The 27,334-nt window shown below is 34.2% G+C and overlaps 2 protein-coding genes and 1 long non-coding RNA gene across 13 annotated transcripts in view; 1 reads left to right on the forward strand and 2 right to left on the reverse strand.

The window, feature by feature from the left end:
• The window catches only part of LOC122576900 (chromatin modification-related protein EAF1-like), a 399,412-nt gene extending 389,996 nt beyond the window's left edge, over positions 1-9,416 (reverse strand). For 5 of the 9 annotated variants that reach the window (XR_006319947.1, XR_006319946.1, XR_006319944.1 and 2 more), the window contains exon 1: positions 8,590-9,416. The gene's annotated coding sequence lies outside the window, so the exon portion shown is untranslated. The remainder of the gene's footprint in view (positions 1-8,589) is intronic. The other 4 variants (XR_006319945.1, XM_043747788.1, XM_043747793.1 and 1 more) reach the window with 4 other exon arrangements.
• Positions 9,417-10,088: 672 nt separating this feature from the next.
• On the forward strand, positions 10,089-13,377 carry LOC122576902. 3 transcript variants are annotated; one of them, XR_006319951.1, is made up of 3 exons: positions 10,089-10,478; positions 12,330-12,486; positions 12,561-13,377. It is a non-coding gene; the product is annotated as an uncharacterized LOC122576902 (long non-coding RNA). The 3 variants fall into 3 exon arrangements; XR_006319950.1 differs by lacking the exon at positions 10,089-10,478 and adding an exon at positions 11,446-12,122; XR_006319949.1 differs by lacking the exon at positions 10,089-10,478 and having other exon boundaries at positions 11,446-12,486.
• A 7,219-nt stretch (positions 13,378-20,596) lies between these two features.
• On the reverse strand, positions 20,597-26,942 carry LOC122576898 (enolase-phosphatase E1). The gene is made up of 6 exons (XM_043747783.1): positions 26,501-26,942; positions 25,764-25,865; positions 24,598-24,788; positions 24,020-24,152; positions 23,759-23,882; positions 20,597-23,666 (listed from the first exon to the last, which is right to left on the reverse strand). The coding sequence occupies exons 1-6, from the start codon at positions 26,603-26,605 to the stop codon at positions 22,120-22,122; spliced, it is 2,202 nt and encodes a 733-aa protein (XP_043603718.1). The 5' UTR covers positions 26,606-26,942; the 3' UTR covers positions 20,597-22,119.
• Positions 26,943-27,334: the final 392 nt, after the last annotated feature.

Here is a 27,334-nt window from a genome sequence, read left to right on the forward strand (position 1 = left end):
GATTAACTAATTATTATTATTATTTATTTTGTTCCTTATATATCTACCTCCCCTCTTATTTACTCTATTGTATCGCACTCCCTCAAATTATTCTTATCTCTCACAGCTAAAACTAACGACTAGAAACTATTGCAACTTATGACTACACATTATTGCCACTTTTGGTCTTTCACCCAGCAGATCTCACAAAGGATATAATCTAACAAACACGAAGATAGTATCCCCCAGTGGCTGGGGGTAGCCACCCACATGATAATCAAACAGTTAAAAAATTCTACCAAATGTCCAAATTGGACAAATTGTGAATTGAAATTATTAAATAAAGAAGAAAAACTTTTGGTCTTTTGCCTCCTTGCTGTGCTATCTTCTTGTCTTTCCTCCCCGTCTTGCATTGCCCTTGCCCTTCTCTTCTCTATTATTGCTTTTAATTCCGTTAGTCCTTCTCCAGTCTCATTCAGTGTTTCTTCCATGTCTTTTGGTCCTCCCGTTATTTCACATTCTTCTATTACATGTCTCGGGTCTTCTTCTTTGCTTTTGCATAGTCTGCACCTTTTTTCTTCCTCTTCTTTCCAATATTCCCTCGCTTTGGTCTCGTTTCCACATCTGAATCTGGCTAGAATTTTCCTGTCCGCTTCATCCTCCCTTCCAAGTACTTTGGTATCTCATCTTTGGTTATTTTAGACTGACTAATTATTATTATTAATTTCTCTAAGGTTCCGGTACTGTAATTCCCCAGGAATCCTTAAGGTGTTCTTCGTTAATTCATTGTCCTCGTTAATCCGCCTTTGCATCGTTCGATTTCGAGCTGCAGCCTGGTCATAGAACATGATAGTTTCCAACTGTCGTGTCGATGTTCCAACATATTTCTAGAAAATAAGGTGTTCCTTATAAAAAGCCATAAGAATGTTGTCCTTCCATTTGTCACGAACAAACATGTTCAATTGTTTTCTTTTTCTTTTTTTCTTTTTTTCTAGCTTCTCAAGGCACAAATACCAAGCAACACATTACGTAAAAAACAAGTAATCGCTACGTAATACGATGACACGTGTGATTTTTTCGCCAGGAGCCGCGTCCTACTTCTCGCTTGGCGCGAGAACGTTTGCACAATGATAAGCAAGTCCATTTCTGTATCATCGCTAAGTGTCCTAACTTTCCGATGATACTATAGACGATAGGCCATCGTTTAACACTGCACATTAGTTTACACCAGCGAATATTCCTTAGCTGCCTGAACGAAACAACTATTACATAATGTCTACGTCATGTAACACCTACGCTCTTCATATTTGAAGACTACTGCCGTGAAATCGCGTTGTTATTTTAAATATTGCATCGCTAGCTGCACACGCAACCGCTAGAATGCGGATTTTTCTGCGTTTGCAGGAGATCTGAAAGCGAAAAATTCTGCAAAACGCGTGCGTGAAATACCCAGAGCATAGTGTTTTCTACGATACGATACTTTGATATAATAATTTTCTAATAGTTGATGGATAGAACAATTTCCTACCGGGGTCCCATCTCTTTAATTACATTCTCAAACGCGTGAATTCGCATAAAAGTCTGCCTGATGTTGGATGTAGTACATTCTGCATAAAATTTGAAAAATATTAGCCAATTGTTTGGTGGTGTCACAAAGGATATAATCTAACAAACACGAAGATGGTACCCCGCTGGGGGTAGCCACCCACATGATAATCAAACAGCTAAAAAATTCTACCAAATGTCCAAATTGGACAAATTGCGAATATAAAGTATTAAATAAAAAAAGAAATTGTTCGGTGGTGGCACAGGACATTTTTGAATGAAACTGATACGTGAAATTAAAAGATTGTTAGAAAAATTGTAGTTTGGTTATATAAAGTAATGTTTTAAATGTTAGTGTATTTACATGTATTAATTTACGCGTACATGTGTTTAATACATCTCTTACGAAATTAGAAATTCTCTGTTAAATAATCGTTAGTTGCTTGAAGCACGTTAATAAATCATTTTGCTTCTTGCACAATTTATATGCTTTTATTTGCAAGAAATACCTGTATTTATATCATTCGTATAAATTAACGAAAATGCGCTGTTCAAGACCGAAGCTGGAGTATTTGAAGAACAGAAACATTTATCTTATTATTATACTAAGCTACGTCACCGTAAATCAGGCACAGATTAAATCTTGATGCTACGACCTTCTGCTATTTTAAAATATATTTAATATTACACATCTTAGCTGCATTATATGTATTCAAAGCAACAACCTTTCAATGAAACATCGATATAAGAGAAGAACGAAGGATTGGCTACTGAACGAGAAATAAAAACGATTTACAATATCGCGCGTTAACGAGGGAACAAATAACGAAGAGATTAGAACTAGTCAGATAAATTAGTCACGTAAATAGAACAACGACGAATTGGGTAGAAAACGAAAAATAAAGAATAATTTACAACAGAGCTCGTTATTAATGAACATGAAACATAGTGACGAGTAGATTAGAACCAGTCACATAAATTAGTCACATAAATATAAGGAGCGAAGAATCGGCTACAAAACAGGAAATAAAAAATAATTTACAATTCACGTTAATGAACGCATAAAGAAGAGATAAGAAGTAGCCGCGTATAAACATAACAGCGATGAATTGGATAAAAAAAGAAGGAATAAAAAATGATTTACGACAGTGCTCATTAATGTAGAAACAAATGACGAAGAGATTAGAAATACGTTAGTCACATAAATTTCTCCGTTCGTTCCAATCGCTTCGCTACATTCTTTCCACCTGCATTTCCAAGACGGACGACCGAAGAAGAAAAATCGGACGAGGAGACTTAAATATATTCAGCTACGTGTACACGTGAAACGTCTTTTGAGTCGAAGCTTAGGGTCGACCACACCGGATACGGGGACACAAAGTTTCGACTCTACCAATTCCACAGGCTAAAGGAATTTCGAAGGCCCTTTCGGGATAATGGGCCATGGGACCGAGGGTTCAGACCTGTTTGAACCCGGCTCTCTGAACTTAGGCTACAAATACCAGTGGGCGCCAATATTTCGAAGTAAACTCGACCCTTACACTTCAGGTAGGTCGCACAACGTTTCGACCAAGCTTAGGCCCGTTCAACCACGAAATCGTAGACTTCACTGATCAACGACCAAACTTTCCAAGAACTACGATTGTAAGGCTTTGAAATGTTTGAAAGCGAAGGAAAAATATCTACTTTATTACCAATACACATTTTTATTATTAGTACAATGGATATTTGTTCCTGCTGGAACGAATAATTTTTTATTGGCCAGAAGCACTTGAAGAAAGAATATCTACTTTGTCATCGATACCCATTTTATCATTAAATCGATGAATATTTCTTTCTGTTAAAATGAATAGTTTTTAATTGGCCAAAAAGGTGAAGATACTTGAACTTGAAGGAAGAACACTTTGTTATTAATCCGATGAATAATTTTTTAATAGTTTTTAATTGGCCAAAAAGGTGAAGATATTTGAACTTGAAGGAAGAACACTTTGCTATTAATCTGATGAATATTTCTTTCTGTTAAAATGAATAGTTTTTAATTGGCCAAAAAGGTGAAGATACTTGAACTTGAAGGAAGAACACTTTGTTATTAATCCGATGAATAATTTTTTAACAGTTTTTAATGGCCAAAAAGGTGAAGATACTTGAACTTGAAGGAAGAACACTTTGTTATTAATCTGATGAATATTTCTTTCTGTTAAAATGAATAGTTTTTAATTGGCCCAAAAGGTGAAGATACTTGAACTTGAAGGAAGAACACTTTGTTATTAATCCGATGAATATTTGTTTCTGTTAAAATGAATAGTCGTTAATTGACCAAAAAGCTTGAAAGGCTTGGACCTGAAGAAAGAAGATCTGCCTTGCCTTTGCCAATAATCTACTTTGTTATTGATCCAATGAATATTTCCTTGCCAGGATGAATATTATATGTCGATCAGGAAACTGAAGATGTTGGAACTTGAAGAAACGATATCTACTTTGTCATCGATACCCATTTTAACATTAAATCGATGAATAATTATTTCTGTCGGAATGAATAATTTTTAATTGGCCAAAAAGGTGAAGATACTTGAACTTGAAGGAAGAACGTTTTATTATTAATCCGATGAACATTTGTTTCTGCTAGAACGAGTAATTTTTAATTCGTCAAAGAGTCGAAGACTGTTCGCTAATACCAAGAAACGCTTATTCTTGCAAAGCCGCGATCGACAAAAATTATCCGTCGAAGGAGAAATTCCGCTCGCACCGATGATGAAAGAATTAAAAATAAACTACAAAAAAGAGACGTATACGGTAAAAAGTATTTATAAAAGGTATCTTTTAACAAGAAAAATTGAAAAAAGAACGACAAATGACAGTTTCTTCCATATATCTACAATTGTTATCTGCTTTGTTATAATATTCAAGGCTAATGTTTCTAAAAATGTACCATCGTTCCTGAAGAAGGGAAAAAATGTGGTATACTTGAAATCGATTTTCGCTATTCCAAGGGAGAAATCAAAGTTCGCCTGCGGAGAAGAGGCCGTCTCCTTTTAAAGGGTCATGAGGTCACATTAAAGTCGAGCTCGTGTTACGCACACCCTTTTCGTCCTATCTACGCACATGTAGCTTAAAAATGCGGACGAGTCGGAATAAGGTCGACTTCAGCAAGCAAGTGCAACCCTCGGTGACAATAGAATCCTTTAAGACCGCGGTTAAGCCACCTTGCACCTACAAAACGAGGTACAAAGGCTTCCGTAACTAGCTAAAAAGCCAGACGCCTTTTCTTTCAAGTACAATGCTTTGACCCCGTACGTTGCTCGGTTCACCGATAGAGCCAGTCGATTCACCACTACAACCATCGCACGCACAACCATCGTGTTAGTGTTGTATTCGATAACCGTATGGATTATCGAGATGTATATTAGCGAGCCAGTGTTAGGAGATTGTTTTAATCAACTAGTTGATCCAACGTGTCATGATTGTTTTCACCCAAAATTCAGTGACTGTACATTTGAGTGCAATTTGTGTTCAAGTTTGGCATAACGTAGACACTTATTATTTGTTATAATGAAATTGTAATCAAGTTTGAGTAAGCGAGAGAAATTCTCCTTTGTACTGATATCGTTAGAAACTATATTACAAGTTTTGTTTTTTTTTATTTAATTCTTTACATTCACAATTTGTGCAATTTGGACACTTGGTAGAATATATATTACAAGTGAAATCATAAACTGTTCTGTTCTTTCGTTTCTATGAATTTTGATATATCGCAAAGGACATGGTAATTCTGCTGTTGCTGCGTTTTTATAAATGTACAAAACTGCTTACGCAATTGTGAAACATCTTTTTAGCGTATTACAAAGTTAAGTCGCGAGATATATGAAATATTCGTCAGAGTGCAGCTCTGTAATATTTATGATAAAAATTTTATTTGCCTGCAATGTTTCCCTTTTAACAGAAATAAGGATCGAAATATGACATCCCTTCGTGGGTGGAACATGCAACATTAACAACAGAAAGTTCTACATCTCTCCCCGTAGTAACATTCATACGCAGGTTTCGTAAAAGCTGAATGAAATTCCATTATACGCTTCGGGCTAATCTTCAATTACTCGCCATCCTTTTCGCTACTTAAATAATTTATCAAAAGGCAAGCTATAGAATATGTCTTTTGAAAAACGTATAAAATACAGGAAATTTATAAAAACCAGATCTCTCGGATTTGTCCCACGGCGACCAAGTTCAAAGCTTTGTGATTTCGTTGCTAAGAATAGAATTATTCAAATTAATCAAATAGTTAACTCCTCGGTTAATGAAATCCTGTCTAGAAGGAAGGAAATATTTGTTAGTCGAATCGCGAGTATTTCGTAAATCGTAAGCCGACACTTTCTAATTAATAAACAAAGAAACACGAAGATATCCCAAATTAATTTTCACTACGGCTATATTTTCTACAACTTGATACAAACGCGACTGAAGAAATAGGAACCGAAGGAAGATATTTCTTCGCTTTCCAGATATTATAACGCTACACTTTGGATATCGTAGGTATTTTCGTCTGCGAATTCCTTTGAGTTTCCCACGAATATATAAACATCCGCGGCCTAATGATTGTTAAAAGAAATTCAAAATATACAAAACGACGTTAATTTGATCTTGTCGTATAAGCAGGTCAAGAGGCGTAGCATTATTTTCACTGCGTGACAGCATTAAAAATGCAAAAAGATGGACTTGGCCTCGCGACGTCCAGTCGACGAGAGGAAATTATCATGAACGTTGCGTCAGTGTGGGATCAAAGTTCGAATTTCCACGATCGAATAACAGATCGAACTCTGTTCAATTCATTCGCGTAAACTGTGCAAGGAAATACAGGCGCATTAGCAATTAACGTCGCGATATAACGCCAGCGCAACACATAAGCCTTCGGGTTAATTAGGTGAATATCGAATTCAGCTGCATACGCGTCTGTCGAAATTCCTCTTACATAAACTGCAACTCTACGTTTTCATCGAGACAGAAATTTCGCCACCGGAAGCCCGAGCTAAACTACTGTATGGCGCAAACAGTGCAGCCGGGGCTAAGATTTTAATTCGCCGAAAGTGCGGAGGTGCGGGTCATTAACGTAATCGTAAAATCATCCGCGGATCCTCGCTTAATCTTTCCAGTTGTAAAATCCTCACGTTCCTCGTCATCGATGTAACGCTGCAGAACGACCGGCAGAGACATCGTAGAACATCATCGTGAACTGTCGACGTCCCGTGGCAGAACGACGAGGACGAGAATTCTCTGCCTCGTCGCATCGTCCGAGTGCATCGGAACGTCCACTTAAAAATAGAACGCGCGGTCTTGATTCAATTTCAGAAGCCCGAATTACATCTGCTCGGATAAATTTGCGGTCGATCCGTTCTCGAAATCAATTAATAACGATCCCACCAAGTCATCCTGCGAAATATATCGGCGCAAAATCGTGATTAGCTTCGGTTAATAATCCACGGCCATTATGTATTTAATCCTCTGCTCGAGATAGTTCAAAGAATTATTAACCCGCGTATGGGTGTCGCTTGATAAATTATCCAGCATTTTACAGCGTAACGTAATAAATAAAACAAAGTACTTAACTGGTAAATAGGGACGGCGAGTATATTCGTCATTTGCCGTATCGATCTGTTTTCAACGTAATAATACCTTCATTCGAGCATTCATAATATTTTTAGATATTTCTATTAACGATAAATCATGTGATGGTTAAATGCGGAAAGAGTAAATTGACTTAAGTGAAATTGATTTATCTTTGTTACTTTTTTCTTTCACGATTATGCAAGTTTCTAATTGAGGAATAATCTGGTTAATAGGTTAAGAGGAGAAAAATATTTCCTTTCGCGAAATTTCCAATTAACTTGAAGATTTTGATATTTGAACTTATTTAGGTGAATCGAGTGACGCTTGTGTTTCCAAAAATGGCCAATGTTCACTTTCCGCCTCAACCGAGATCCAATGACGAATTTCGATAACGTTCAAACAGCGCCATAATTCCGTCAGAGTAAAAGAGAATCCATTTCGTGTAATTTTACACGATTCTCTGTAATATACTATAATATTGCGTATTATTTCGTATATAAAATATATATAAATACGTTTTTCATATTCCATTATCGTGCACATATGTCGTTTGTATAGAGCGACATAAAGGTAAACAAATATTTTCTATTCGAATGTTACAACGTTAATTAATTAAAATGTTACTATACTATATTTTTAAGAATCTATGATATTCGCCGAGAAAATTATTTCCGTTCCACGAAGCTGGTTGCCTGCGAAAATGTGCGCCGGTATTTATACGGCGACCCGACTTTACCAGGCAACGTACAACACCTCAGACGAATGGAGAGGAGAAATGCGCGCGGCTGCAGCGAAAAACACTGCAAGGACGCACGCCGGATGCTCATCCGTACATGCTGGCCGACATTCAACAAGTGACTGACACTGATGTCGCGCGAACGATATTCTACATCCTCTACCCTACGAACCGACAGGGTTGCATCGACAGGAACGCGGAGCGGGGTCGATCGTTTTTCCCGAAAGGTCAAGAACGAATGAAAAAAAAAGTTGTGTTCTTCCGCTATTTCTATGCGCCGGCCCGCCAAACGAACAGAATAACGAGCGCACTAAAATACTTGAAATAGCCGGCGTTGAACCGCATAGTCGCGTAACCTCAATATCAGCAACAGTAAAACAACTTTTAGACGTTCCTCGTAAAACGTAATAGAACGCTTCGAAATCGTTTAATAACCCCTTCCCGATTGTGAACTCGATTAAAAAGTCAGCTTTCGATGTTCGTACAAAACATGTAAAATCACACAAGATTGTTCGGGGCAGATGTTAATTAACGACGTGAAAAGAACGTACTCAAATATTGTTCTTGTTATTAATTCGGTGAATATGGTTGGATGTACGATTATCGGAAAAAAAAGAAGGGAGAAAGAATGAAATCCGTAGCGGGTTTCAATAACAATCAAAACACGGACGTAACAAACGAGATGCGACGGGTTTAATAATTTACCAATTGAAAGTGCAATTACTCACCGTGCTCGCCGATAATTTCAAGTGACTGAAGGGCCCGTGAGACATACGGAGTGTATCTCAAGGGTTAATTCTGGCCGGTATACCGTTGCCGAGATTTCCAGCCGATCAATCATTGACTGGTTACGCCAATGCAGCCATCTATAAAGCCACCAAAAATTAACGTGTAGCGATAATTGCCGCACCTATTCCTCGAAATATGTATACGCGATCAGCCTTGTTCATGCCTCTCCGCGATCTCTGCACTTACGAGTGAGCTCGTGCATATCGGCGTGAACGCCGTGAAACTGCGTCGTTACTTTCCGGTTATGACTCAAATAATTAATAAAACTAAATTTTCATTCTACCTAATTAGATTCAAATTTCATTAAGCTGAAAGTTTCGTTTAAACACGGACAACGTGCCTCCCATTCTACCAACGTCTAGTAACGCGGATTAACCTAAATGCCATATTTTTTCGTTTACTAGTTCAAGTATGAAATAACTTTTACTTTTTCTTGCATACGTTTCTCAATACTGTACATAAATTTCATTGAATGAATATATACATAGACTATAATTTCATTACAGACGCTTGATGATGCTGATCGACGTCATGACATAAATAGATATATATGTATGTATAATGCGATAAAGAGAAAGAGGCAAACACAATGGCACGTTCGAAATAAACGATCAGCTACGAAATTTTCTGGCGATAAATTCAAGTTCGTTACGTATTAAATAAAAAATACGTTTATTTAATAATCACCGTAAGAAGCTTTATATTGAAATTAAGATCAAATTCATGTATTAAAAATGAGAAGATAATGTATCTGATTATTATCGTAATAAAGATAAACTAATGGTTATGCACAGCAAGTAAGCACGTACGCCATTCTATTGATTGTTATCGTTTAAAATGAGACGACTTTATATAGTGTTAATTGTAAAAAGTAAATTAACACAAAGATGAAATGCACTTGATATAATCATCGGTCGTTTTTAAAAAATATATATATAAATGTATACACAGAATAAGAACATGTATGGTAGGTACGCGGTATTTATAATTAACGATCGAACAACATACTCGCCATCAGTAGTTCTCTGTGTTCGTTAATGTACGCTGATTTCCGCTGTAGCTTCTTTATCTAACCTTCAAACCGGTTGGCCATCGTTCATCGTTATGTTGAAAAATTGCATAGTCGAATTGATTAACGAAGAAGAACAAAGCTGCTACGACAAATACAAGTTCTTCTCAAACTGTCCAATTGAAAATATCGAATCGAATATCGAGAATTATATTACAAATAACCTAACCTCGAAACGCATTCATTTACTCCTGCGCACCATCGTCAGACGATGGCGCTGTTTCTGCAATTCTTGACAAGCACATATATATTTCTTCCGCGTCGCCACAATTTCGAAATTGTACGTTTTCTTTGTCGTTTGAATCAATGTACGGCGCAAATTGAAGATGTTCAAGGAACTTTGAAAAATATCGCTTCATAATTACATCTTTGGAACGCAGCTTTCGATTCTCGAACTCGCTTTGTATATCGAACGATATCATTGGTGGAGTTCAGGTAATGGCGGCGCTCGCTGCACGGGGCCCATAGGCGCGTAAATATCAGCACGGATGAGCGCCAACGAGCAAAGTAAAGAACTGGCTTTACTCTCTACTCATCTCGAAACAGAAGAGAAAGAGGGATAGAGAAGGAAACTAGTGACAAAGAACGAAAAAGAGGGGCTAGCAAATAGAAAAAGAGAAAATCGAGGGGCCGTCATAATTCCTTGAATTGAACGGCGGGTTATTCTCCACCAAGGTTACACCGACGTAGAGGTTGAACGAAGCAAGCGGGCCAAGCAAGCGGGCTAGCAACCTAGCAGGCAGACTAGCATGCAAGCAAGTAAGTAAACGAGCAAGGCAGTCAGGCAAGCCAGGCAAGCAGACAGGCAAGTTGGCTGGCAGTGAGACGCAGAGAGAAAAGCGAAAGAGGGGGCACATGACGAGTAGGATGAGAAGAGGTTGGGTAAGAGAGGAAGGAGGAAGGTAGGGAATCGATAGAACGACAAGGACGGTGCGCGAGTATATACCGCAGCACGGCAGCATCAGGCGTCGTCGGCGGTATATGGAGTTGGATCAGACGGGTGGAGAGAGAGGAGGGTAAAAACGTTTCCAGGCGTCCCTGTCTGGCGGCGCCACCGTTGCGTCGCTGTAGAAACGTGGTACCAATGCTGCTGATAGTATATGTGTGTGAGTTAGCGGTAACGATGTAGAATAAGGGAATGTTAGTGGTAGTAGGAGTACGGTGGGGGAAACGTCAGGCTGGCAGGCTCGTGGGAGAGAGAAGTGAACGGCGGACAACGAGAGCTCATGGGGCGACAAGGAAGGGGATTGGTCGAAGCGTCGGTACGACTGGGGGGAGGAAGGAGGGCAACACGATCAGGTCGGCAGGCGGGTGAGAGAAGGAAGAACAGAGAGAGAGAAGGGGAGAGAGAGAGAGATGGAGGAAGAAACGTTGATGTCGAGCAGCGAGGTGAGCGAAACAGAATGAGGAGGGGAGTGGACGGGCGGTTGGTCGACAGCATGGGAGAGGGTCAGAGGGGTAAGGGGAGGTAGAGCCGACTTTATGCAGCTGCGGGACGATAACAACGATGGGCTACAGGACCGCCGCTATAGCTGGGGAAATGCCAAATGGGCTACAGGACTGTGCCGGCCTAGCTGTACGTTCGCTCGCTCGTAGTGGCATGGCGGACGGGCGGTAGAGAGAAGCAGGCAGGAAAGGCGGGAAGGAGAAAGGGATTTCAAGCGGTCGTCTCTTCTCGTCTGCCTCTGCGCTCTACCTACCTATGTATACCTACCTACCTACCCGGCCCGGGTGCTCTCTCCGGGTACTCTTCTCTCCACTGCCTGGAACGTACCGTCCTGGCCATACCTAACCTCTACTGTTTTCTGCGGCTAGCGCCCTTGCTGATGTTCCTCAACATCGGAGCACGTAGCCGCTTACGCAGACTTCGATGTCATTCATCTTGAGCGAGGTCGATTATTGTTCTCTTTCGGGTACCTTATGTCCGTACGAGTATGATGTCACGCAGTACTTAGGAGCACAGCAGCCTCTGTTAAAAACCATAGGAAAATGTTCAAAATTATTTCTCTTCGCTTAATTGGTTGAATTTGTGAAAATTTTTATATTAGTTTATAATAACTTTAATTGTTCGAAAATGGACAACCTTTCCGAACGAATACGTATAACTTTTTGAAACAAAATATCTGTGCCAATGTTCAGACTAAGGTTATGTAGAGTACATACTAATATTTTACTATGCATGTTTTATATCGTTGAAATGGGAGTAATTTTCCTCTTCATTTAAAAGAAACGACATTCGTTACTTAAAATAAAATTTCTCCTATAATTAGTAATACCAACGAAATTTTAGAACCGTATAATAAACGTTATATTAATAAACACCAAGAGAAGTTGAATCCACGGTTTTATAAAGCATATTATGACTTCTATGTAGCACAAAGAATACAAGCAATAACGTAGATGGTACGTGAGGAATGGGGGAATTGTATATACATATACAAGTTAAACGAGAGTGTATTCTTTATATATATTCGTTATATATATACATATATATATATACACATATATATAAAGAATACACGACCCGTAAAAATCCATATTTAAAACACCAGGACTTCACCTTCATGAGAGAAATTAATAATTCGTCCCTTTTCTTTTTTTGCTTCACAGTTTTATACCAGCCTGTCCAGAGTTCTATCTGGGAAATTTAGATTTCGTTGGAATTTCAAAAAACCATCCGAATCGATAATTCACTGTTAGAGACGAGAGACTAATTTTTTCAAATGATCGTACCTAATTCACTCATCGTTGCCAGGCACGAGAAAAAGTAACGTTCGATTAATGCAATACAAGAGAAATCTAACTTTATCATGTGTTTGAATTTGCCGCTGATTGCTGTAGGTGGATATATAGAGGCGCGAGAACAGCATGCTTTCGACAATCGTCAACGAGATACGTCGGTCCACGCAATGACGTCAGAGGCTGGTCCAATCCTGTCGAATACGTCCGTGGCCCGATCTCACCCTATTGAGCGAGAGAGAAAGGAAGATGCGGTGTATACATACATAAGGTAAGCTAGACAAAGACGGAATGACAGGTATATAGATATCGACAGGGAGAAAAGAGACAGAGAAAGAGAGTCGCAGAGGGACGCAAGAGCCAGCAAATAAGAGCACAGTCCGACAAATAGAAGGAGAAGACAGTTCGAGTTCCGCTCTCCTGCTCTTACGAGACGTTGTGCACGCTGATTCAAGCCTTGCGATATTGTTGCCAGAATTGTTCATTATAATTTACAATGTTCAGAATATTCCTGATGTGATCGTTGAGACAAATCCTGATTTTCTATGACATATGACGCGTTCGAGCACAAATACATATAAGTATTTTTCATACATGACAAATTATTTTTCATGCAAAAGAACGAAAGAGGTTATGCGACAACAATTGAGAAAAGAAAGTATTGAAACACCTACATATTTTCTATTCTATTCAAATGCCTAAACTAGAAGTTCATTAAATGTTATAGCTTTAACAGACATGATCGACAACGTAAAATAATTTTAACTGTGTTTTATATTTTTACCGTCCACAAATTACGAAAGAGATTCAATGCTAGCTTGATGTTAGAGTTAGAATTTAAAATTTCCAGTAAAAATCCCGTCTTTCGAACTTCATTGCATATTTATCGACTAGCAGTAATAAATGGACTTACAAATTAGTTCTCTCTACAAAATTGTTTATTGCCACTGCGAACTAAAACGGTCAATTACTAAAAGACAGATACGTGCATACTCAAACAGAAAACGATACAAGTGTTTCATTTGAAAATTAAATGTGTGAAGTTATTAGCAATAAATTATAATAGTAGAGTAAAATTATTAATAGGCATCTAATGTACAGATGATGTTTCCAAAAGTTTTGTATTATTGAAATTATTGAACTTAATTAACGAAATTAAAAATGTAGTATCCGTTTTTTTTTTGGTATTATAGTAATACCGTGTTTATGAAATGAGATATTATTTCATTTTTCAAATTATTAATTAGAGGTTAGTAAAATATTCAAATTGACAGTAACCTCAATATTATAAATTCAGTATTGAATTCAAAACTTTCAATAAAGCTTTCATGTGTTTAAAATACTTGTATATCATGAAAACTAGGCATTATTGTATAAACTTTTAGAGAGCTTTAGAAAGAGAGATTTAGAAAAGCTTTCTACATTTTATTATTCGAATGTTTTTTTTATGTGATTAATAACTCCATATTTAACATTATTATATCTTTTCCAAACTACAAACATAAATAAAAACTTATAGCATAACACGAATTGCAATATTCGTTATATAAACGAAGCTAAAATAATTTTAAGTATAGAATATATATAATCATCGGGAAAACTGATAAATATAATGTTAATTTTAATATTAATGAGTACATAAATGCAAAGACATAATAAATGGTTAAAAAATATATTATAATATAAATTAATAAAAATTTCATGGTTCGTAGATTGATTAAACTCAACGTAAAATTAAAATCTATAAATATATGAAATTAGCAAATGTATATATATATACATATAATGTAAAACTTATCGTAACAATATATACTATTATCAGTTAAAGAAAATAATAATAAACTATTAAGATTGCTAAAAAATATTGCTAATTTATGTTGTATTTAAATTATACATAAAAATCTATTTTTAATAATAATAATAATGCACGTTTAGTTTCTTTGTTTCGTCAATTAAGATCAATAATTTCTATAATAACGTAATTAAATAAGTATTCTTAGTGAGCATATACATATGTATATATAAAACACAAGGGAGCAGTGAGAAAGTAGGTTTGGCATAGCCTACGAATAGGAATTTCTGATGTTCTAAAAGAAGCTTACATAAATATTGAAATGTGAAATATTTATCTAAATATCTTTGTGTGTTACACAAAAAAATGAGAATAATAAAAATTAGACGCACATTACGTGCAAAAATGAAAGTAAATATTATTTTACATAAGAGTTTAAACTCCAGTTATAAGCTTAGTTCGAATTGCAGTCGCTAGGCAGCGCATGCGCATATACATCTATCTTTTCCACTGAAAGTTTTTATGCAAAGGGGAAATTGAAATTTGACGTATAGAAATCAAAATATTCTGTCTTGAGTTACTAGCCGCTGACAGTACTAATAGTGTATAATTATTTGCAACAGAATTCTTTCTCACATTACATATTATGTTGGAAAAGTACGAAAATAATTAGATATAATATCGATTAATACATTAACACATACATATGTAGGTAACTATATTAATAAAGGAACAAAATTGTATTAAATCGTTATGTTACTACTTACAACTTATTTTACTGAAAATGAACGAACATTTTCCTTTTCTTCGCTGTTATACCGTTCAGCAATTTAATAAATATTAATTAATCAATGAAATTAATCTTTTCCGAACTTGAACATATTCACTTCTATACAGATTATAATGTTCAAACAATCTACACTATACCAAACATTAAAATAATTTAGAAAAATACTTATTTTATGGATAATCAATTGCAATTATTGTTTATTAATTTTAAAATACTGCACGTAAGAACTTGGTATAAAATGTTGTAAACCAAGCATGTAATTCCAACTTATTAATTTTTTAAAAATTATATACCGATATAGATTTGTAAAATTTATGCAGGTACTAAAACAGTGTCAGCAGTGCCATCTGTTGATACCATAAAAAAGTATAACGGTTATAGACAGAGTTGATAATTTAAATTTATACGTATCTTTTTACTCTATACATATTTATTAAAATTGCATCCATAAATAGAATTAAAAAATATGAAAAAGATAATAAACAATAAAAAGAATATAAATTATTTATCAATTATTAATCAAATTATGTCATTATTAATCAAATTAAAAAAATACTTTTTAAATTACATATTTTTAATAATAATAAAATTTAGAAATCACTTTAACCAACTTTTTTATATTGTACACATCACTGTAAAATGAAAATAAAATATTTAGACGTTATACCTTTACAGATAAAAAGTACTGCAGAATTTTATTAAGGGTCAGATGAGGAGATGTATCAGGGAATATATAAAAACACTTATATAAAATTTTCATTATTTTATTTAAAAAGACATTCGTCGTACAATATATGTATAACAATTCATCTTTGGTATAGACTATCCAACACAGAAACACGTAAATTTTAATCAGAATCTCTATGCTTCTATCGACGAAGCGTTTTTTATTTTAAAAAACCGTCTAAAAATTCACTTCACCATATTATGAGTATTATGATATTTGTCAACACTTCGAATCACGTCTCAGTATTCCTGACACAGATGAAATAAGTAAACTATCTCTGTTCCCAATGTAACTAAAACACAAAGAAAAAAAAATATATATATTTGTATACACTTGTACTTTGAAAAACTAAAGGAGAAATTAAGAAAAGTTATCGTTAAAACCATTTCCAAGTATTAAACGGTCGTGGTTTCATCTTAGGATTAGATTTTACATTCGTGATACCTGGTGCCTGGGACAGAGAAACTGCATACACTGTATAGCAGCATGGAAATATAAATCAACATAGAAGGGCACGCTTTACCGCAAAAAGATGTACAAAGAATAAGAGGGCGCAATTAGGTGCAATATTCGCGGAGAGAAATCATTAAATTTTAGATAATGCCGAGATAACATGTAGCAAAGCATGGCATTGAAAAGGAAGCTTATGTATTACTTGTAGCGTACGAGAAAAAGGTTTTAAAACGAACACTTAGTTGAGGCTAGGTACGCCAACTTTTTTGTACCGGTGAAAGACCTTACACTTACTTCGCGTGTAGTAAAGGCTTTCAAACAGAAGCGACTATAAAACAGTTTTTTATTCCCTTCGCATAGCATACGTTCTGTAAGAGAAAGTTTAAACGCTTGCAGCCTTTAATTTTATATAAACAAACGTCTAGCAGAGAACGTTTTGACCCGTTTATTATTTTCTAAACATGCACTCTTAAAATGTTGATGTATATGGAAAAAGAGATAGATAAATAAAGGAATAAAATTTATTTGTTGTAAAAGAAATTTATATAGAAATTAAATAATAGAGAAATACATATGACATAATTTAATCGATAAATGAGTATACATTTGAAGAAATGTATTAAGAAAAATATTATATGATAATATGTATAATCAAACGCATAAAGTTTAAATTACACGAAGAAGTTAATTAAAATATCACAAAAAAACATGTACATATACGTATGTAAAGGTGGCAAGAACATTTCAAAGTTACTAGTATTCTTTTTAATAGAATTTATATTTCTTCTTTTTGATACAAGTAGAAAAAGTATAGCATGATATATTAGAGCGTATTGAAAAATCTTTATAAATTATTTATTTAGGAAGGAAGTCTCTTATTGACACAGATTATTTGGATTTTTAAATTTCTTTAATCTTTAATGTCCTTTAATTCGTAATTTTCAATCAGTGTACCTTCAATATTAAATATTGAACCATTGCATGGACACTGAAACCTTTTCTATATTCTTACATGAAACATAAAACATCTTACAAGATGATTTGCATTTCCCAGTAAAAAATGGTATTTCAGCATTTTATACAAGAGAAAAGTGTCGTAGAAAAAGCAATATCTCATACGTTCGAACAATATGTATTTCAAGTACCAAATATTCGATACATCTTGTTCTTAACATTATGTCGAGGAAAAAAAAAGAATCGTATCCAGACAATATTATTGCTTCAACGGAAATTATCGTTAAAATGACGGAGACTTTTTACATCTCGATCTACTGAATTAGTTGGTTGAAAATTGATGCTCCGGTGCGCATAGTAGAATGACTAGCACTCAGGATCGATCGGGTGAAAATGCTGCTGCACCTAACATTATCGACTAGCTGAGGACAAGAGTAGCACGAACCAATTCGAGGAAACAATACCGAGAGCGGATTAGTTTTCAATCATGTACATCGATATACTTTAATCGCAATTCTTTTATCTTTTTATGCCGTTCCTTTAACTCTATGTTGCGGACGCTAATCGTTTTTTTTCTTTTTCTTTTTCTTTATCCCATTATATTTAATGCAATAATATTACCACGGGAATATATACACCTAAACAAAATTTACAGTATGAAGAATATAAGGATGAGTACGCTTTGATTTCGATTCGATATCGCGGTTATCCTTTCTCTTATAAAATAAGTTTACTCGCGGAAATTCGAAGCCTTCGTTAGGAACAATGAAATAAAAGTTGAACGCTCGGATTCTAATTGCAAAATTCATTTATTTTGCTCTACGAATGCAGTCAAGAGTTCAGAGAGAACAGAATCCTCAATCCTTTTCTTTTCCTGTACAGTGCATACCGTGTTTCGGAGTCAGTAATACGTTACTCTTCATTCCATAAAATGTGTGTTAAGATCCGATGATCGTCGAACTTGATACGATGAAATAGAACTGAGTTTTGTGCCCCTGCCATGTAATACACGCACGCACGCACACATACATATTACACACATACGTTAATTGTTTAGAGAACACTGGAAAATAGTAATTTTTCTACAGATGATCTCGTGTAATAAAGAAGAAAAGAAAAAGTATTTAAAAATACTTGAGTGAGAAAGAAAGGCAACGGAGCAGTCTCTTAGAGGATACGAGTCTTTAAGGATCTCCGTCGAAGGTTATCGTTAAAAAGTATCAATTAAGTCCGTACATTCTCTCCTACACTTATATTGACATGTTACATAAAATAGCCAATGAATTACAAATAATAATCGCTAATCGATACGAAGCTATTGTTTATTAGTATTCCCTATCTTCGGTACTTAATGTATCTCGGTATCTAAGGTATTTTGAAAGGACGACAAATCTTATGCATACAATTTAAGTAGCTGTACGACTTGTAAGCCGCAAGAGAACGTATTCTTGATGGATATCACGTTCTTCGGTTCGCTTACAAGATCTACAACCATTATTACGTACGAGTTCAACTGATAAAATGTGTCACGAGTAAAAATGATATCTACATATATATATCTATCTATATATATATATATATATATATATATAGATATAGATATTTACATATAAACACCATTTTTACTACATTATAGTATACATATATACATATACATGTATAAGCGACACATTCATTTCATTTCTAACAAAATACAAAGCATCAACGTTTTATTAGTGATTTACGACTGATTTGACGAATATCCGATATTATATCATGAAAAGATAATAAATAACAAGGCAGTGTACGACGGCCATGCGACCATATGCGAATAATAACACAATAAAGCGGCAATGACATACATCTTAGAGCGTGGTCGCATCGAATCGAGTATCAAACGTTGATCGAAGATCTCTAAGTTGACACGTCACAGTAAAAAAATGTAAACGTTAAACTTACAGACGCTTCTTAATTTAACGCTTTGCGGTTCACAGTCATATTGAAAAAAAAAAAAACAAATAATTTATTCCATTGAATTTTACATGATCAATACATTACATTCTCATTTGTCGTATCGCGTGTTATCCAATTAGTTTTATCAGAAGAATACTTCAAGTTCGATACCTGTAAATAATACTTATGAATCAAACCGCAAAGAGTTAACGATCCCTAAACTTAGAACATCAACGACGCTATTTTACGTTAATTAAACATGATCGTGTACGTTTGAAGAAAAAAAATACTAAGGTTCGTTGAAATCGAGCACTCGAATAAAAATGAAACACAAAGCAAGTAAAGAGCAATTATACGTCGCAAATTAGCAATATGTACTTCGGTTCTTCCGACTATCGACGCAAGAACAAGAATGGATGATATGGGGATGATGATATCTGATGATGCCGTGAAAGTCAGCCGAGAAGAACTTCATACATATTGTCAGTTAGCGTCCAAAGATCTTAATTTGACCGTACTGATTGGCAGAGTCAGTTTACATTTTCAAATACGATATTAATAGACGGAATACAAAAATATAAGGTATTTACCGAAAGAACAATTAAAAAATTCGTTATGGCAAAATGTCGGCAGTTTACAGTCGTTAACGCTTCGGGGCTGTTAACATCGAGCTTTTTAGTATTTTTGTTAATCATCGTTAACAGAGGTGACCCTAAAAATTTCAATAAAATCGTTCAATTTTTGCGGTTGAGCATTTTCGGGCACACTTATGTTATCGATTATGCATTCGATGAATTTGCAATCGTACTAGATTTTATAATATCAATTGGAAATTTTCCTTATATATCTGACTTAAGGATAAGTTATTGTGTAGGATCAAATCGAACATCGGCAACGGTCTTATCCGCTCTGATATATCCTCGGATATATTTCATCCTGAAACGAGGACTATCAAGCATACAAGATTCAAATTCCGTTTCAGGTAATAAATGGAGATCGTTATTTTTTAACAATCTCTATTCTCTTTCTATCAATTCATGATGAATCGTGCAACGCCAAAAAAAAAAAAAAAAATGACTGAGTATTGAAATGGTTTTTGTTGTAAGGACACCTTATAAATAAATGCGAGGTCTGTCAAGTGTCCTGTAAAATATGCATTCGTTTAAAGTCTCACAATCGTTTAAGGTTCAAAGTCTCATAATCGTTACTGACTATATGTGCACTTATAGATAACAAGTCTAGAACACGCTGACGTCGCAATTCGTTTATTTCATTTATTCGCTTTTGTGAATCGCTGAGCTTTTCTAGCATAGCCGCTGGCGAAAAAGGGAAACGAACCAAAATCAGAAAACAGAAAGGAGAAAATACGGAAGCTTCGATCGCTTACTATACAGTCTACAGTCTTCACAGTGTCTTCAATCAGGCAGGATGTATATTAATTTCAATAAAAATAATAGTATTAGTACTATAATATGCCAAAGGAATTACTACAGGTGAATAACAAATGAATTGTTTTAAATTCCCTATGTCTATCAGCATATCGTTAAATCACAGTCAATTTTGCAGGAATGGATAATAAATAAATAATCGAGTTCTTGTCAAATTCGGAAAATAATTTACGAATCCTAAAAAGAAAGAAAAGAAACTGTCGGGAAAAAAGTCATTTCATAGAAAAAATGTTCACATTATCAATCCGTAGGAATAAATGAATAAATTTTCAAACCGAAGTGTTTTTCCTTCTAATCGGATTGTTCTATATTAAATACATTTTATATAACTAATAAAATAATGAATACGTTCAATACACCATGTTACAGTCATATCATTGACCATATACGAATGTCATGATTTTTATAGGACATTAATAAATGCAACACAAAACTTCCAATCGCTCAAAATCAACTTAATATCGATAAAATGTTAATTATGATACATAATATAAAATATAGAAATACGCAATGCATATAGGCCAACATCATTCTAAGCTAGAAGTATATGTTTCGATAAATAAATGTCAAAAAAGGCAAAAAAAAAAAAAAAACAAAAAAGATTATAGTAAGTCGCACAACGTTCCTCACAACGCGAAAAAATATATCTAATATAGTCGAATAAAATTCATTGTAAAACACAGTTTATCGATAGTAAGTGTAGACTTATGATTCAAAGATCACTGTGTTACTATCAGTTTATAAAATTAAGTACACAAGAGAGTATGCAAAAATTATATCGTATAGTCTTAAAGCCAGCGACTTTTCGAGGCATTACCAATTCAGTCTTAAAATCATATATAATCAAAGTTCCCTGATTGTTGTTAGAAACTAAAATAGTGATCAGATCTTTAAACATTATATGTATAATTATAGAAAAATCTTCAAACTGATGAATTAGTTCATTTGGCACAAAGTACATTCGGTATTTTAGCATACTCCAACTATGATGAATTTGCTATCCTATAAATGTTCATACCGTAACATTTCGTTTAGGCAAAAGAAGGATACACATCGTAAAATGTAATAGAAAACAAAAAATCAAAAATACTTTTTAGCCTTACTACAGCGAATGACATTTTCGATTATCTCTGGGTCGATTTAAATTAAGAACAGGTATATAATCTGTCTACTATAAAAAAGACACATTTGTGTAGACAAATCAAAAATGGCAGAACAAAGTATAACGAAATAAATTAAGCAAGTGAAATAGGAACTGAGTGTTCGTACATTTTTAAAGAATTTTCTATTTAACATAATCAACAAGCATGCAATATATCAAACTGTAACATTAGAAAAGATAATCGAACGTGAAACACGCTGTATATGTTGCATTATCGTCTTTCTTCACATTTGTTGAAGAAATAGAAATCTTATGAACTGTATTTTAAATTAACGTATTACATCTTTAACGTCGTACGATTTATGTAAGGTGTAGGGAGCCAACTTTTCAGTTTATATCTGCGGATAAGTATTGTGGGTTGGGGTTATGTATGAAGGACTTCTTAAAATGTATAAGAACAAGATTAAGACGTCGCAGCTACAACTACGGGGGGAACAACGTCAGGTTCGCCGGCACCATCGGCTACTGCAGAATCAACGACCTTTTTGACTTTTATAGATTCTGCACTAGTCTCAGAGGAACTCTCTGGTTCACCATTTTGCGCAGATGTACTACCGCTCGTTGACGAATTAACATCTTCATTCGATGACCCCTCGTTTAGTCCATTTCTCTGTAATTTATCATCTGACAGTGGCACATCTGTATCTCCGTTTTGTGTTGTACCATTTAATTTTTTCTTTTCAGAATCCACTGTATTCGTTTCTTTTGTTTCATCCGCTACAGTTTCTTCTTTCGTTGATTTCTCTGTCAATTCCTGTTTCGAGGCTTCTACACTTACTTGTTTTTCTGCATCGTTTGCAGACGTTGTTGTTTCCTCTGTTTCTTTCGTTTTAGGGGATTTTACGTTAGTCAATTCTGTTTCTGTTTCAGATTTTGTTTCTTTAGCTACTTCTGTCGTATTTTTAGTTTCAGTATTTGTATCTGCTTTGCTACTAGTAGCTTCTGGCTCTGTTATCGTTGGCGCAGTAATTTTTTCTACACTTGTCAATGGTACATTACCATTTTCTGCAGGTTTTTCTTCTGTCTTAACGGGTTCTTGCGCAGGTTTTACCGAAGATTCATTTTCTGATGTTTTAGTTTCTGTTATACTAGGAGTAATTACAACTTTTTCAGTGGATTCCTCTTTCGTTTCTTTTTCTGGTTTATTAGCACATTTTTCTGATTTTTCATTTATACTGTTACTATCTTTCTCTTTTGATGCAGTTTCAGTAGGTTTTACCTCTGACACTTTCATGTCATCAGATTTAGTTTCTTTAGCAGTATTTGACAATTCTTCAGTCTTATTCTCCGTAATAGAAACTTCTTCAGACTTTGATTTAGGCTCACTCATTCCAACGTCTAAGGGGTCATTCGCAGTAGGAGTTGCCTCTGGGACAGTTTCTACAGATTTCTCTGTATCTATTGGCTTTTCTACTTTTTCAGAAGTCGCAGACTTTTCATCGTCTTTTGAAGATATTGCTACTGATTCGGCGTTACTACTCACGTCAGCTTGCACATTTTCGGAAGTGTCTAGTTTTGTACTCACCTCTGATGGCTGAAGTTCTACCTTTTCAGCTGTATTTTCCAGCTTTTCAGCGTTTGGTGCATCTTTTGTATCAATAACCATTGGCTCTTCCATTTTCACGTCTGTGACTGGAGCTTCCTTCTGTTGCTGATCTTTTATACATTCTTTCGCTTCTTCTTGAACAACTTCTTTTGCTTCTACTTTATCGATCATTTCAACATCTTCGGAAGTATCCATTGGTTCACTAACATCAGATGTACTCTTACTTTTATTTTCTTGAACTTCTGTAGTTTCTAACTTTTGTCGTTTTGTAGAAGTTTGAAATGTTAAATCTAAGAATGACTTAATAGTTGTGGAAGTCACTCTTTCTTCATCTGTAAGAGGAGCATTGCCTTCACGCAGTACTATAACTGTTGATAAGCCTGCTTCTTTCGCAGCAGCAGCTTCTATAATAGGAAAGCATAAGAATTAGTATCTATTCATGAGTATCACTGTGGTTTGTAAATGCTAATATATCACGATATACATAGTTACTAACCTTTGACAACATCAGTTAAGAAAATTACGCTTGATGGTTCAGCTCCAATTTTATTTAATATATTTTTATAACTACTTGATTCTTGTTTTGCACCTACTTCAGTATCAAAATAACCACTGAAATACTAAAACATACACAACAATACACTGTTATACTTTATATAAACTATATAATAAAATATAATATAAATAATTTATTACATTCAACGCTCATATAGCTATAAGTACTGGCATCTATGACAGGTAAACTATAATAAAGTACCTTAAGTAAGTCACCATGTATAGAATGTCCAAATAGAAGTTTTTGTGCTTCAACACTACCACTTGAATAAATATAGACTTTTTTACCATCACTTGTCCACGATTCTAGTGCTTTCGGTACATCTTCATAAACACTATACAAATAATTCATTTATCATTTGATGAATTATTTTTAATTGTTCATTATGTTACAAATTGTTTATCATAATTGTAGTGATATATTTATGCCAAACTGAAGTGAGCCCTTACACAACATATTCACCTCACTACATATGGTGTTTATATTATATAGCTACATATCATTATTTATCTTTAAACTCTTTTTAGATATATAGCATTTTCCTTTGATATTAATTAAAATATAATAGTTAGCAATAAATTACGAAATATATTCACGCATATCTATAGTAAGCTTACAGATAAACTTTTTATAAGCATACTATTGAAAATGTATCATATTTCATAATCATGTATATCATAATCACATTTTTTACATGTACTAATTTTAAATATTGAATTTTGGAACCTGAAAGAGTTTTTGTTGTAAATTCTAATGAGAAGAAACTATCAGAAACTCACTGTGCTTTAATTGTTCCAGAATTATAAGCTTCGTGCCACATGTGTCCCTGTAATTGTTTCAGTGCACCAGTTTTTCGATCACCATCCATTTGCCATAATATATTTTTTACAAGTGATTTTCTCTCTTCTTCTGCATTAGTACCATTAATTGGTACAAAACCATCAATTTTATCTTCTTCATCTTTCTTTGCCTACAATCAAAATATTGAATATTTAAACACAATGCTTTCTTCACAAAAATCTTTCTGCAAAATCACACACGTGAAATTTATTTTAAATAATAAATAAATATTATTATAAATATTATATTATATCTTTAAAAATATCATTATTTTTAAAAGAATATATAACCAAATAATTATAAAATAGTTATCCCAATTTATATTTTTTTAAATTGTATTATTTATTTATAATAAACATTCTTGTATTCAATCCTATTTTTGTTTTAAATTTCTTTTTACTATATTATTTATATTTATCTTAAACATATGTGATAACATTGAAATAAATTTATTAGAAGTAAATGAGTTTTAGAATGTCAAATAATATGAAATAATATAAAACTTCAATAAGTAGAAAAGTAAAATGTGTATGTTAAATGAAATTCTAAAAGAATAATCAAATAACAATAAACAAATGAATATTAAATGATTTGTTTCAAAGAAAATTATATTTATATAATTTGAAGAATAAATATAGTACTAAAAATTTATTTAGCTCCAATCTCAAGCTTCATAAATGTGCAATCTGGGTATCAAACTTCTGGGACAAAGAATGTTCCCAGGTCAATGTCTAGCAGTAAGCAGCTGCCTCTTACCTGTCATGCTATTGGTCACTCTCTAAAATACATCACTAAAAGTTGAAGCACTAAATTTACTGTACTGAATGAAAATTTTAACAACAAAAGAAAGACATTTAAAACATAAATAAAAGAGTAGTACAACATATATATATATATGTGTGTGTGTGTATATATATATATATATTTATGTTGTACTACTCTTTTATTTATCATATATATATATACACACATTTACTATAAACAATCCATGTCATTCAAGTATCATAATTATCCTCAAATATTTTAATATTTCAATATTGATTGATAAAACAGTCATTTTTACATACAATATTTATGTTAATATTCAATTGTTTCCAATATTTACCTGCTCCTTTAATTTTTCAAAGTCTTGTTTGAATTCTTCATCCTCCCATTTAGTTTCAATATATTTCTTTAAATTTTCTCGCACGTAAGGAAAAAGTGTGTCCTGAAAGGAAGGTAAACGTGAATGTAGTGTGTGCTCGTCGATCGAATTAACTGTGCGGTGCGCCGTTACGGTTTCCGTTATTTTGAAAAATCGCATGTGTAATTACGTTACGCACAGTGATACTTTCGTAGCTAAATAATCCACGTTTCGAATATGCCGAATTTTCTAAATGTTTATTTAATTTGTTTTCATTTACAACATGTTAAAAGTAACAACCTCAACATTTCGCAAAAAAAAGAACATTAACAGTAAAAGTAAACAAATATAAAAATGTTAATGTTCGAAATAAGAAAGTTCGACATGATTTATATGATATTTTATTCGCTTTAGATTAGACGAAAGCATCTATTGCCTGCCATGAAACTCGCTGTCTCACGAACAGGGAACCTGAAACTGGATTTCAGCCGGCATAGTAAATGCTGAGAGAGAACACACACACACAATACGCGCGAAACTATAATCTACAAATTTTTTTTCGTACAGTGACTCTATGATAACGTTCGGAAATTTCTCTGCGAGATATTAGCTGTGTGGAAAATTTTGATCATTAGGTAATGTCAGAGAATGTGTCGGAAAACCGGTGAAATGCGAGAACTGTAGGGCGCGTTCTGCCTCACGGCCATAGTCTTTGTTACCTTCACGAAGCTTATGCTCGTCGTGGTGCCTTCGATGTCAATTAAGATCACCGTTTCCGACAATAAAGTTTCCTCTTGATCCTGAGTACGTTTTTCCCCGGCCATTTTTACGATTGACTCGCCTTCGACCGTAGGATAAATAACAAATATATCACCTCAGTACGTTCAAACACGGTGTATATGTCGACGCGTTCTTGTTGAGAGCCGGCGAGTGAATTCGTTCCTCGTTCTGCGCCGGTGTGTGTGCGAAGCTGCCTCTCCCTTCACCCCTACTTGTGCTGAGCAACCAGGATCGTATTTATCACGCTTATTCTCGATTGCATTACCATTAAACTCCCTATTATTTTTTCCATTAAATAGTTGCAATTTTTACAGCTGTACATAAACTTTCACAGTAATTTAGTTGTTTAGACATCAAACATTATTTTTACCGCCTTTGCATTCGCTATTGCTATATTAATTCTATAAAATTATCGTTCTACTTCTATGGCAAATTGTTTATTATACGGAATTTAAATTTACGATTATAGAAGTATAATTCGAATGTAATTTGCAAATATAATGTTTATATTTAGTAATGCAATGGTAAAGCTGAATTTTATATGTTTTTGTTCAAATTAAAAACTTTTTGACAGGATTATTAGTTTGATCTCAATAAAAAATTATTATCACTACATGCAATGTTGTTTTGTTACGAAATGGATGTTTAAACATATAATCTGGGACAATAAATTACTGAAATAAGAAAGATATTTTTTAAAATGTTAAAGGGATCTCAGGCGATAGATACATTCCTGAATCTGGTACGAAAATTCTAAATTGGTGTTGGTGAAT

This window comes from Bombus pyrosoma, linkage group LG17 (genome assembly GCF_014825855.1).
Source record: "Bombus pyrosoma isolate SC7728 linkage group LG17, ASM1482585v1, whole genome shotgun sequence".
NCBI lineage: Eukaryota > Metazoa > Arthropoda > Insecta > Hymenoptera > Apidae > Bombus > Bombus pyrosoma.